This window comes from Microcaecilia unicolor, chromosome 2 (genome assembly GCF_901765095.1).
Source record: "Microcaecilia unicolor chromosome 2, aMicUni1.1, whole genome shotgun sequence".
Taxonomy (NCBI): domain Eukaryota; kingdom Metazoa; phylum Chordata; class Amphibia; order Gymnophiona; family Siphonopidae; genus Microcaecilia; species Microcaecilia unicolor.
In genome coordinates, this window is record NC_044032.1 from 401,603,032 (window position 1) to 401,615,549 (window position 12,518).

Below are 12,518 nucleotides of genomic sequence, written 5' to 3' on the forward strand. Positions count from 1 at the left end.
AGTGAGTTAAAATTTAATGCTAAGAAGTGTAGAGTGATGCACTTGGGGTGCAGAAACCCAAAAAAGAGATACCAGATAGGAGGCGAGAAATTAGTAAGCTCAACTCAGGAGACAGACCTTGGGGTGTTGGTGTCTGGGGATCTAAAGGTGAAGAGACAAGGCGACGGCCGTGGCCAGAAGGATGCTAGGCTGCATAGAGAGGGGCATAACCAGCAGAAGAAAGGAGGTGTTTATGTCCTTCTATAAGTCGTTGGTGAGGCCCCACTTGGAGTATTGTGTTCAGTTTTGGAGGCCGTATCTTGCTAAAGATGTAAAAAGACTGGAAGTGGTGCAAAGAAAAGCTACAAATATGGTATGGGATTTGCATTGCAAACCGTACGAGGAGAGACTTGCTGACCTGAATATGTATACCTTGGAGGAAAGGAGAAACAGGGGTGGCATGATACAGACGTTCAAATATTTGAAAGGTGTTAATCTGCAAACAAACCTTTTTCGGAGGCGGGAAGGCAGTAGAACTAGAGGACATGAATTCAGGTTGAAGGGGTCAGAGGAGTAATGTCAGGAAGTATTTTTTCAAGGAGAGGGTGGTGGATATGTGAAATACCCTCCCGCAGGAGGTGATGGAGATGAAAATGGTAATGAAATTCAAACATGCATGGGATAAACACAGAGGAATCCTGTTTAGAAGGAATGGATCTGCGGAATCTTAGTGGAGATTAGGTGGTGATGCCGGTAGTTGGGAAGCAAAACCGGTGCTGGGTAGACTTCTATGGTCTATGCCCTGATCGTGACTGAATAGATATGGATGGGCTGGAGTGTAAATTTTAAGGGGTTTCGACCTTAGCTTCACAACTTAGTACAAGAACAGTGCTGGACAGACTTCTACGGTCTGTGCCCTGAGAACGGCAAGGACAAATCAAACTCGGGTATAAAGTATCACATACCCTGTAAAATGAGTGTATCTTGTTGGGCAGACTGGATGGACCGTACAGGTCTTTTATCTGCCGTCATTTACTATGTTACTATGTATGTTACTTTAGTTTGGAAAAGGCTGACGGGAGATATGATAGAAGTCTACAAAACATGAATAAAACAGGGAACAATTGCTTACCCTTTTAAGGGCAGAAGGCATTCCTTCAAACTAATAGGTAGCACATTTGAAATAAATTAAAAGTACTGTATTTCTTTTTACATAAAGCACTCTGAAGCTGTAAATATGGTATATCAGATATTCTTATGCGACAGGTGGATCAATAGAGCAAACGTCTGCTACTGGTCAGTACCAGCTCCTGTTTTACATTAACTGCTGCTAACGGAGAATGTGCACTGGTGTTTCCATGGATTGTTCCTGAAAGACCTGCACATTATCAACGAAAACCCACACAGCGCTGGCATCTTACACAGCAAATTACTTTAAAGTTTCTTACTTTGTTGAATTCGACAGCTGTCAATTTTAGCAGCTAAAAAAAAAAAAAAAAATCTATCATACTACTTCTTCTGAAAGACGCCCTGAGCCCCACAATATTCACCTTCATTCTGAATATAACTGGGGCACACCAGCCCTGGCCAAAATATCATTTTTTTTTCTTGCTTTCCACTCTGGCTTCTCAATTTTCCTAAGAGCAGTGAATAGGATGTAAATGGAGACTGATTTCTCCTTTCCTATTGTGTTTATCCACTTTTCAGCATGCCCAGCATATAGAACAAATGCTTCCTAATCCCCATCTTCAAATAACATTTGAAACAAGGCAGGCAGCTCTGAATCAGCACCTTGGAGATGGTAAAGAGAAGTTCTCTTCAATCTGCAGGACGAATGTTTTCCACCCATCACTGATCCTTCTTACGCCCAGATGTTCATTAAATCTAGAGATTCTGGGGACAATTTTCAACAATGTGTGTTTATGTATAAAGTCTGCAGATACTTTTTTTTTCCCCCCACAGACTTTACATCGGTTTTCAAGGGAAGAACTTCCATCTGAAAACTGATTTGGGAATAGAATGCACACAAATCCTCCCAGCTATTTGTGCAGGTACTTTTCCCATGCACTGTACATCCCAGTTGTCTCCCAGGAATGCCTCTCTCTGATAAATGTGCACCTTTATGCATGTATTGGCCATACACACATAACTCATGATGTGTGGACTTTCATCAGGGTTGCCTATCTATTGAAAGTTTTCTTTCCATCTCCTTTGGTTGTTAAATTTTCTTTTTTTTTAATCGTTGTGCCAAACTTTATTATTTCTATCAAGATTTTACCAGTATGTAAATGAAAAAATTATCATTTATTAAAAAAAAAAATTATTTTAAATCATGAATGCACTTTCAGCCTGGTATAAGTGATGGGAAGTTTCAAAAACTCCATATAAAACCATGTTCTATGTGTGAAAGAATAGGAGTTAACTTTTCAAAATTATTCCTACTTGGACAAAGTGAGGGAGTTTGTTTAATATTGGAGGTAGTAAGCATGCATGCACAGCACCCACAGCTCTAGCACCTATGTATGAAAGTGCCTTAGAAAACTGCCTTCTAAGGCACAATGTTGCAGGTTTGTGCTTCAGTATTCATTTGAATTTATTAATTAGGATTTATTTACTGCCTTTTTGAAGGAATTCACTCAAGGTGGTGTATAGCAAGAATAAGTCAAACAAGCAATAGACAAAGCAGTAAAAATATTCAATATTCAAACAACAATACAAAATATGGCATAGTATATACATTACAATGTCAACACAATACATAATAAAACATTTTCATAGACAGCATAGGGTATAAGCAAAGATGGAACATATAGAAGGAGTAACATGAGTAAGAAAATAAAGGGATTAATTTAAAGAAAGTTGCAAATGAGGTCAGAAAGGCACTTGAACATTATCTTAGCTAGGGTAGGAGTGGGTAAACATGTCCTGCTATATAGTATGTGCAGCCCGTGTTACTCCTTGTGTGTGTGTGACTAACAAGTTAGTTACTTCTTCCATTAAAGGCCTGGTTGAACAGCCAAGCTTTCACCTGCTTCCTGAACTATAGATAGTCTTGTGTTAAGCGAAGCCTTTCAAAGAGTGCATTCCAGAGTGTGGGGGCTACTCCGGAGAAGGCTCGCTTGCAGGTATCACATCGTGTGATGTCCTTTGGAAAGGGTGTGATTAGGGATACTCCTTGGGAGGAGTTTAGTGACCTTGGAAGTGTGTAGAGGGAGATCCTGTTCTTCAAGTACTCTGGACAATTTCCTTTAAGGGCCTTGGAGGTCAACAGAGTTTAAATTTGGCCCTGTATTGTACTGGTAGCCAGTGAAGGTTTTGCAAAAATGGTGTAATGTAGTCAAGTCATTACAGCCTTCTACTAGTCTAGCTGCAGCATTCTGAATCAATTGGAGCTGATGCAGATCCCGCTGTAGACAGACCAGTGTAGAGTGCATTACAGTAATCCAGTCTTGATGTTATCATGGTATGCACAACAGAGATAAATGTTTTTTTCTGATTTTTTACTGAGTTCTTCCCATGAATAACACTAGGATATTTTCAGGCACATATCAAGAGTAATTTTTCCAGTAAAGAAGAACTTTCATAGATCTCATGACTCTCAGTGAGAGAATCAGAATGTCCCATTTGACAACATTCTAAATTTAGTACCCTTTGTTCTGTCAACCATAGAGTTAACAAAGTTTATACAATTGGTAGCAGGGCAGAGTCACTAATAGAGGCCAAAATAAAATGATTTTTTTTTAATATAGGCATTATTTGAAAACAGTACAGAACTATGCCAAGGACATCAGCAACACTGTATTGACTCAGTATCTAAACAAAAGTCAAGAGCACCTCAAAAACTGGGCCCAAATTCAAACTGCATTCTATTATCTAGGACCCCATATCTGGAACGCCCTTCCTTGGCAGCTTGTATAGAGCCCTAATCAACACATGGTTATTTTACTCTGCCTTTGGTTAATTTTCACCTTTCCATTTGAAGTCTTCATAATTGTCCTGTTCTCCCTTCCTTCTTCATTCTCTCTTTATATCTTCCTTTTACAAAATTGTATTCCCTTTCTAATACATAGTTTTATTGCAAACCACCTTGACGCACTTTGTGAAATTATGGTGGTATATCAAGTCTATTGAAATAACTAAATAAATAAAAAGAAGGCACTGTACTTACTGAGTGGTTTGAGGATACTGGCGCTGGCATCATCAACATTCTCTGTGTCAGATTTCTCCACATCTGAGTTGTCAGCTTTTTCTCTCTCCCTTTTATCCCTGTGCCCAGCCCTTCGCCTGTGCCGTCTCCTTCTCCTGAAACTTTTTGGTACGTGAACCCCGACATAGATGGCATGATGACCTATGAAACACAACATATGCAGCACTTAAAGAATATGACTTTTTTTTTTTGGGGGGGGGGGGGGGAGAACACACATCATTGCTTCCTTTCCCTTCCCACACCTGTCACAAGCCTCTGCTATTTGGTTAAAATGCAACACAGAAGACAGCCCAAAAGTTTTTTTTTGTTTTTTTAATCCATGAATTTTATTGGAAGAGTTTTCATAAAACAACTTACACTGTTATAATATACTGCATGTACAACAGAGTCATATAACATAGGGCCCTGTTTACAAAGGTGTGCTAGAAATTTTTTTCACGTGCTAACCATATAAATACCCATAATATTCCTATGGGTACCTACAAGGATAATGTGTGCTAAAGCACACGTTAACTGTGTAGGCACCCATAGGAATATTATGAGCATCTACATGGTTAGAGCATGCTAAAAATGCTAGCACGCCTTTGTAAACAGGGCCCATAAATTTGTGAATTAGTAGACAGGTAATAGTGCTACCATTTAAGATTTCTAGACATATATTTATCTAAACTCGACCAAGTTTTAGAGGCATCTACTATAATAAAACTCACCCACAACATTCTGAAGACAACGTTCTGGTCACTCAGTCACTCACTGAAGGGTTCATGGATTCATGGTGGTGAAGCCAGAACACTGACCATGTCTCTCTGCCCCGCCCTCGCATGACGGACCAATCAGAAAAAACACCCTCAACATTCTGAAACACAAAGGACCATCACAACACCGTTCCCAGGCAACACTAGGCAACGTAAGACGGACCAATCAGAGGAAACTACGTGACAATAAGGGAGGAGCATTCCCCAGCAGAATGGCTCATTATCTGTGCAGCACGGAGAGCACAGAACCACCGCTGGACGTGGGAGAACAGGACAAGCTGCGGCCCAGCTGGAAGAATTACCCGCGACCCAGCCAGCAGCAAACAGCGACCAAGGAAGGGGGAGGAGTACTCCTTCCCTGCCTAGGAATCGCTGGAGACTGGCTGCCAAACTAACGAAACAACCGCACACCGACGCACCACCTCCATCATTCGAAAGGCATCCACTCTTTCTTCAACAGAAATGCAAACTAATAATACAAAACAAACAAAGAATACATGATTTCTCAGGCGGCTGCAGGTAACTCCCCACCCCCTTCCTCTTCCCCTTTTGCCGAAGCGGCCAAGGACGTGCCCAACCATCCCCAGCCTCAGGCAAGCTGTCTCCCACCTCGGGGATTCCCCGAGCACCTGGAAAAAGACGGCGCTGATTCCTGCAGCGCATAAATGTTCCAGCATTCCCCTGCAGCTGGCCTGAAATGGACCAAACATACCGGATCACCCCCCAACGGCCCGAGACCGTGCTCTTCTCCCTTCCGCAAACTTAAAACAACCATCCCCGTCCTCAGGCAAGCCGTCACCCACCTCCAGGATGCCCAGAACCCCAGCCCAATGGAAAAAGATGGCGCTGCTTCCAACAGCACATTTCTCTTCCAGCATTCCCCTACAGCAGCCCTGAAACGGCCAAAAAATACCGACAAAGAACGTGCTCCTCAACCTTCCGCCCATCTAAAACAACACTGCTGCCTCAGCACAACACAAAAAAAAAACCATGGAAAAAAAAACAACACTCAACAAAGGCTGACCCCCCCTACAACCACATTTACATTTCACCAACAGAAAGACCCCCCTCCACAAACCTCCTTGACAGACAAAACCACACACACACAATACAACAGAAACACACCCTCAAAGCCACACACCAATCCAACCCACTTTGCCAGCACAGCACAGCACATCCCCCAACCCCCAAGCAAAAAAAAAAACAAAACAAAAAAAGACACACATCAACAACCTGCACACACACCGCACCCTCACACACTCACACACACACACACAAAATAACTCTGTGACACATACACACACACACAAAAAAAACCACATGCTAGTGCCCGTTTCATTGGTTTCGGAAACGGGCCTTTTTTACTAGTTAATAATGTTTCCAAGTTTGTCTCCCAGTGAAAGTTCAAACTTGTGTATATACCACCACAAATGCACATTCAAAAAGGAATTATCTTTCCAGTTTAAAAGGATGGTTTTCTTTGCTACAACTAATAAAATGTGTAATAATTTTGTGTCTTCTTTAGACAAGTGAGAGTCCAAAGTTAAGGAACCAAAAATAATGGCCTTTAAAGATAGGGAGTCATTAATACTAAAAATCTGCACAATCCATGTTCCACACTTGAACTCAGAATTCTTTTGTTTTTGCACAGTCAAACAGGAGCAGTATAAAAATGCCTTTTTCCAATATAAATTGTCTTGAGCAGTGGCGTAGGAAGGGGGGGGCGGTGGGGCGGTCCGCCCCGGGTGCACGCCGCTGGGGGGGTGTCGGCTCCGCTGGTTCCCTGCTCGCTCTGTCCAGGAACAGGTTACTTCCTGTTCCGGGACAGAGAGAGCAGGGAACCAGCGGAGCCGACTCCCCCCCAGCAACGTGCAGTCGGGGCGGATCGGCCCTACCGCCCGTCCCTCGCCGCTTTGCGATGTAAGTACGCGCTCTGGGGGGGTGCGCTCCAGAGGGGGGAGGGTGCACCGTGCTGCACCCGGGGGGGGGGGGGGGGGCGCAGCGGCGACCCGCCCCAGGTGTCAGCTGCCCTCGCTACGGCACTGATCTTGAAACAGACCAGCAACAGACACCTTATGCGGGATCCGTACCACTCAGTGATGAAGGAAAAACATGGGACTAAATCGTGCTGTTCTCAGACATATTGAAGGTCCCTGCTTCGATTCCAACAGCAGGATGTCTACATAGCAGACAGGCGGGGATGCCTTGAAGCATTTAAAGCCTCTGGGTGGGGGAGATTGACACCTGGTGGCCAGATATATATCCCTTTATACAGGGATCTGGAAAATGCTCTGGTAAGCAGTTCCCAGTCTCAGGACCATTGTTACAATGGCCAGACTAGGAACAGAGTCTACTTAAAGAGAGAGAAAATCCCTGGGTAACTATACATGAAGGATTATGGTGTCTGTATCCCAGTTCTGGCTCCAACTGAGCTAGGAGAGAAAAAAAAGCCAAAAAAAAGAGCAAATAAGACATGTACAGTAACATGTTAGTAATTTTTTCAGCTGTTGTTTAGTTAACACAGATTAAAAAGGCCAAGGCCCATGATTTTCCAGAGTAAATGCTATTCAAACCTAAGGAGACAAACACAGAGAATGTATCTGCTTTGACTGAGGGATCCAATTCAGAAAATTTGATCAAATCATTAAAAAATATACACACATAAAGGAAATGGTTTGGGAGACTATCTTGTTTCTTTGTCGCATTTTGTGTTTCTCCATAGCCAAAGAATATTCTAAAATCAGTGGATCCTAGACCCCCAGTTAATCAGATTTTCAGGATATCTGCCATCAATATACATGAGATATATCTACTTGCAGTGGAGACAAAACATGCAAATCTATTTCATGCATATTCATGGTGGATATCTTGAAACCCTCACAGACAGCTCCTCCAGGGCTAAATTGGGAACCACTGCCATAAATCATTAAACATTTTATTTAAAAAAAAAAAAAAAATTGGCACAGTACAGCAATGTTATAAAAATATATTCAAGACAGACCCTACAACCTACATTTAAAGAAGCACACCTAGATAGTCACAGCATTACATCATCTAAGTGTTAGTAATTAGCACAGTGCTGGGCAGAGAGGCAGTGCAGGCATTATAACACAAAAGTAAACACAACCATGAACAGTCATTTGTTCTCATGAGAAACCTTCCCCATATCAGCAAATACTAAGTGCCTCAGAAACACAGTGGCTTATGAAACCATGTCAATTGTTTCCTGCTAGTTACTGTGAGGAGGGGTGTCCTGCAGCTTATCTTAAAAGTTCATAAAAATGTAAATAAATTCAGACCCTCCCCACACCACCATTTCCTTGAAGTAACTTTAAAAAGAAAAAAAAATCTGTGTGTCACTTGGCCATTCCTTCAAAAGGAAATAAAACTTCCTACAAACTAAAACTGAAATAGCAAGTTAACTCTCTCCTTTGTATCACATACCAGCTGCTGTGAGTAATACAGATACCTGGCAACACCTAAATAATTTAGTTTCACATAATGAGATGACATTGGAACGAGGAGGAAAAATGGAAAGTGAATGTCTGGAAAAGCCTATCAATCTGGAAGCAGCCCAGAACTGACAGAATTCAAGCATACTTGGAACAGATTCAGAGGGCAGTGCAAAGAGAAGAAGCAAAGTAGCAGAGGGCCTGCAGTGATACAGAAGATTGGGAGCAACACACAGAAAAATGGGCCAGAAGGTCCTTAACTGCCAACAAATCTGTTTTTGCGTACAAATGGAAATCTAAACTGCATGTCTGGTTCCCTTAGAAGCGTCTGAAGAGCATTAAGGTTTACCCTCCTATGTGGTCATTATCAGACTTTATTCCGAATTGAAATAGATCAAGAACAAAATTAAAAGTTTGTACCTTGGGGGGTGGGGGTCACATGATGACACAACACTGAGCGGTGGCCCCCAACTTCAGCTCCGGCCCTTCCCCGCACTAATTTTTTTTTTTTTTTAAACGCTCAAATCTTACCAGGCGTCAGATATGCTTTGCTGATGTGCAGCGGGCTATGTGGAGACTGTCAGGCAAGGAGTGGACACATAAGAATCTTGAGCTTTTGAGGTATGCCAGAGAAGACCCTGCAGCTTATGCAGAAGTGGAAAACAGAGCCTCAGCAGATGGCAGTGCACAGCGCACCACCAACCCCACCACCCATGTTCACCTTGCAGGAGCTCACCAGAAGCCTCTCCACTGTCACTGATGGCAAACTCTCCAAACTTCAGGAGACTGTAGACATTAAGGTCAGCTTGGACAGGCAGGGCCAGTGCCTGCAGGAGGTGGAAGAGTGGATCTCCAGACACATTGGGCACCCTGGAGTCGCACCTGTGGGCTCTGGAGACTCAATGTGCTTCACTGCAGGCCCGACTTGAGGACAAGGAAAACAGGGGCTCGTAACAACATACATCTTGTGGGCCTACCAGGGGACTTCCACAAGGCTCAGCTATGGCCAATAGTGGTGGAAATCCAAGACAGTGTTGTGTGGCCGAGACTGGTGCTGGCCCAGATCCTGAACTTCTCAGTCAAGGATAAACTTATGGCTTTATACTGTAAAAAGGGCTTAGAAAGGCACCAAATTGCTGCTCTTTAATGACTATTCCCCTGCAGTGTCTGCGAGTCAACAAGCCCTGGCACCTTATTGTTCTGTAATGAGAAATCGAGGTATCCGGTTTGTTGTTCAATACCCAGCCAAAGTTTAGATCTACACGGAGCAGGGTCAGCAGATGTGCACCATCTTGGATGAGATCAAATGCTATGTTCGGGATCTACCCCAGCTGCCATGATGTTGGCTACTGGGGCATGACATGTGGTGGAGAGCAGAAGTGAGGGCCACCAGTTGAGTGCCGGTTTAAGGGCACTGCTGTGCTAAGGTGTCCTTCATGGATCCTACTTAGTTTCCTCAGTTGCCTTCTCAGCATGTGTCAGCCTCAGTTTTTTTGAGAGGGATGCCTTTTGTGTGGTATTTAGGCACCCAGATTGTCTGTCAGCTGCCTGCTGATATCTCTCTGATGAGTACACTGGGCGCCTAGTGGGAACCCTCACACTGCTGTGCATAATGTGCATTTTTCATTGTTTATCCTATTGAGGCATGTTAGTTACAAATTTAGTAGCTTCCAGAGTTTTGGACTGTACATTTAAAGGGGGGTACACTTAATATGCTGATGTTATTGTCTGTGCCGGGGAGGAAGAGATGAGAGGTTCATCCTGATATGTTTTTTATGGAAGATTTTGTTGGGGTGGGGGGAGGTGTGAAGAAACAGCATGTTAAAATTGCCTTTATATACTCTTGAAGTGCATTTCTCTAGTTTGGCCAGCAGGTTGCATGTTTTATGTTAAAGCTGTTCAGTGCATTTTTTCTAGCAAAAAAGGTGCCAGTACTCAAATGCAAGGTAACCCTTCATGGACCCACTCCCCATAATAGCCAGGTCCCCTGCAACCAGTCACAGAATGTATGACAAGGCAGAATTGGTGTGTAGAGCCTGAGCTCTTTCATTAAAACTTGGGATCCATGGTTCAATTTTAGCAGACAATGGAAAAGGTGCCGGTACTCAGTACCCTCAAGTACCCCCTCAAAAAAAGCCCTGAAGCTGTTATTTAAAAAAAAAAAAAGTGCATGCCATCTTTTAGTTTCACTTAGTGAAGAATGAATCTACAGTACTGTGAGCAGTATGCTTTTAAAACTGGTTGACTGGACTCTGATTGACCTGGAAGTTTGAAATTACCCAGCAGTTGTTGCTGGCTGTTGCTTCAGTTTCAGCTCGGGAGAAGTGAGAGAGAGATCTCTCTGCTGAAGCTCTGTGAACAGATATATGCCCTGATCTTCCCAGGAATCCTGGTGGTTTGTGTGTTGAGTCTGAGTGCTTTCTGGGAACTGTGGGACCACTGGGAGTGTGACCCCAATAACCTAAAAATCAATGGGGATAATTTGAGAGCGGGAGACTCGCCCAGAGGCAGTTGTGACCCAGTCGGTGGGAGGAGGGTGTTAGTGTAGAGCACATGACAAGTGCAGCCTGACCTGAGCTGTGCTGGGGATAGACCCTCTAAGTGGCTGTGGGGTAACTCCAGGCAGGTGGCTAGGAGGCTCATTTTCAAAGCACTTAGCCTCCCAAAGTTCCATAGAAACCTATGGAACTTAGCCTCCCAAAGTGCTTTGAAAATATGCCTCTAGGTGTTTCATGACAGACTTTGTCCTTTTTTGACAGGAGGTTTGAGGAGTTCCTTATGTTTGGTTATCATTGAGGGAGGTGGGGTTGGTTGGTTGCGTTCTTGGAATGAACTATGTATGAGGAGTGTTTGCTGTGTGGGATAGGATGGTGAGTGCAGGGCAGGGAAGAGGTAGGGAGTCAGGGTAGCAGAGGGGGATCCAATATGCCAGGTGAGTCTAGGAACCCTGGGAGGCGCGGCCAGGTCTCCTGGGGTCAGTTTGAAGTTTTTGACTCTCAATGTTGTGCGGCTCAATTCAAGCTGTTAGCATATCACAGTTCTACTTTTCTGAGCAATCACTACTCTACATACCCTGTTTGAGTTGGCTATCTGAAATGGTTACCAATCACAGACAGAAACACCATAAAATTTCTGAACATTTTTATTTTAAGGCATGTATGTCCATTCCTTGTTGATTCTCTCATTTCTCTCTCCTATTCCTATGGTCTTGTTACCTTTTCTCTACTTTTAGGGAGAGCAGATAGCTCAGGGTATCAGCACATGTGGAGAGTAATTTTATGTAAACCACTTTCACATGTAAAAAGCTAATTTACATGGGTAAATGGCCTCTCATAAAATTCCAACTTGTAATGGGTTCATTTTGTGCATACCTTGACAATAATGAACCTCACTCCTAAGTCAGAGTATGTGGAATATGATCTCACTCTCTGAAAATTACCTCTAATGCTCACCACAGTATTTGCTTCGTGCCTAAGACAGCATCCTTCTAGTGTTCATAATATGTCACGTGAATAGGCAACGTATCAAAGTCTGCTCGAAAATTCCTTTTAATCAAGCCTGTAGCACCCAATATAACGAGGAAGATTTCTGCATCTATGGGCATCTTTGTGCCATATTTTCTTGGTCCCCTAGGATCTCTCTCTGCACACAATTCATAGGATAATTCACTTGGTACTGACATCTCTATTATCAATGCAGTCATCCACACTTTTTATCAGTTGGAATGCCCAGGTGATCATAACGTCTTCATTCTCCATCATTCTATTTGGGTTGTGATCCCAGTGCTTTTCTGGTACAGCAATGTTAGTAATGTTTACAAAGTTTCCAATGGATGAAATGTGCCACTTTATTGTGACTTTCTGTATTGAATTACCTTGCCATTAGATACTCGCTGTCAGCTATAAGATGAGTAACCAATTCCAGCTCTTTCTTACAGAAACTACCAGTTTTTTCTATGCTTGTTGTGAACCAACTGGCCTGTAATATGCTATCCTGGCTGCAACTATCAGCCACTCATCCCCAGCTTTCAATTCACCACTTATTAACCATTCCTTTTAAATGATCTGGAAACGGGAATGACAAATGATGTGATTAAGATGGCACAACACTATTCAAAGTTGTTAA

At 43.1% G+C, this 12,518-nt stretch overlaps 1 protein-coding gene across 2 annotated transcripts in view; it reads right to left on the reverse strand.

Moving 5' to 3' along the window:
• The window catches only part of SLC4A4 (solute carrier family 4 member 4), a 490,468-nt gene that overhangs the window by 369,116 nt on the left and 108,834 nt on the right, over positions 1–12,518 (reverse strand). For both annotated transcript variants that reach the window (XM_030190631.1, XM_030190632.1), the window contains exon 3: positions 4,148–4,327. In XM_030190631.1, the coding sequence (XP_030046491.1) occupies positions 4,148–4,327 (180 nt within the window). The remainder of the gene's footprint in view (positions 1–4,147; positions 4,328–12,518) is intronic.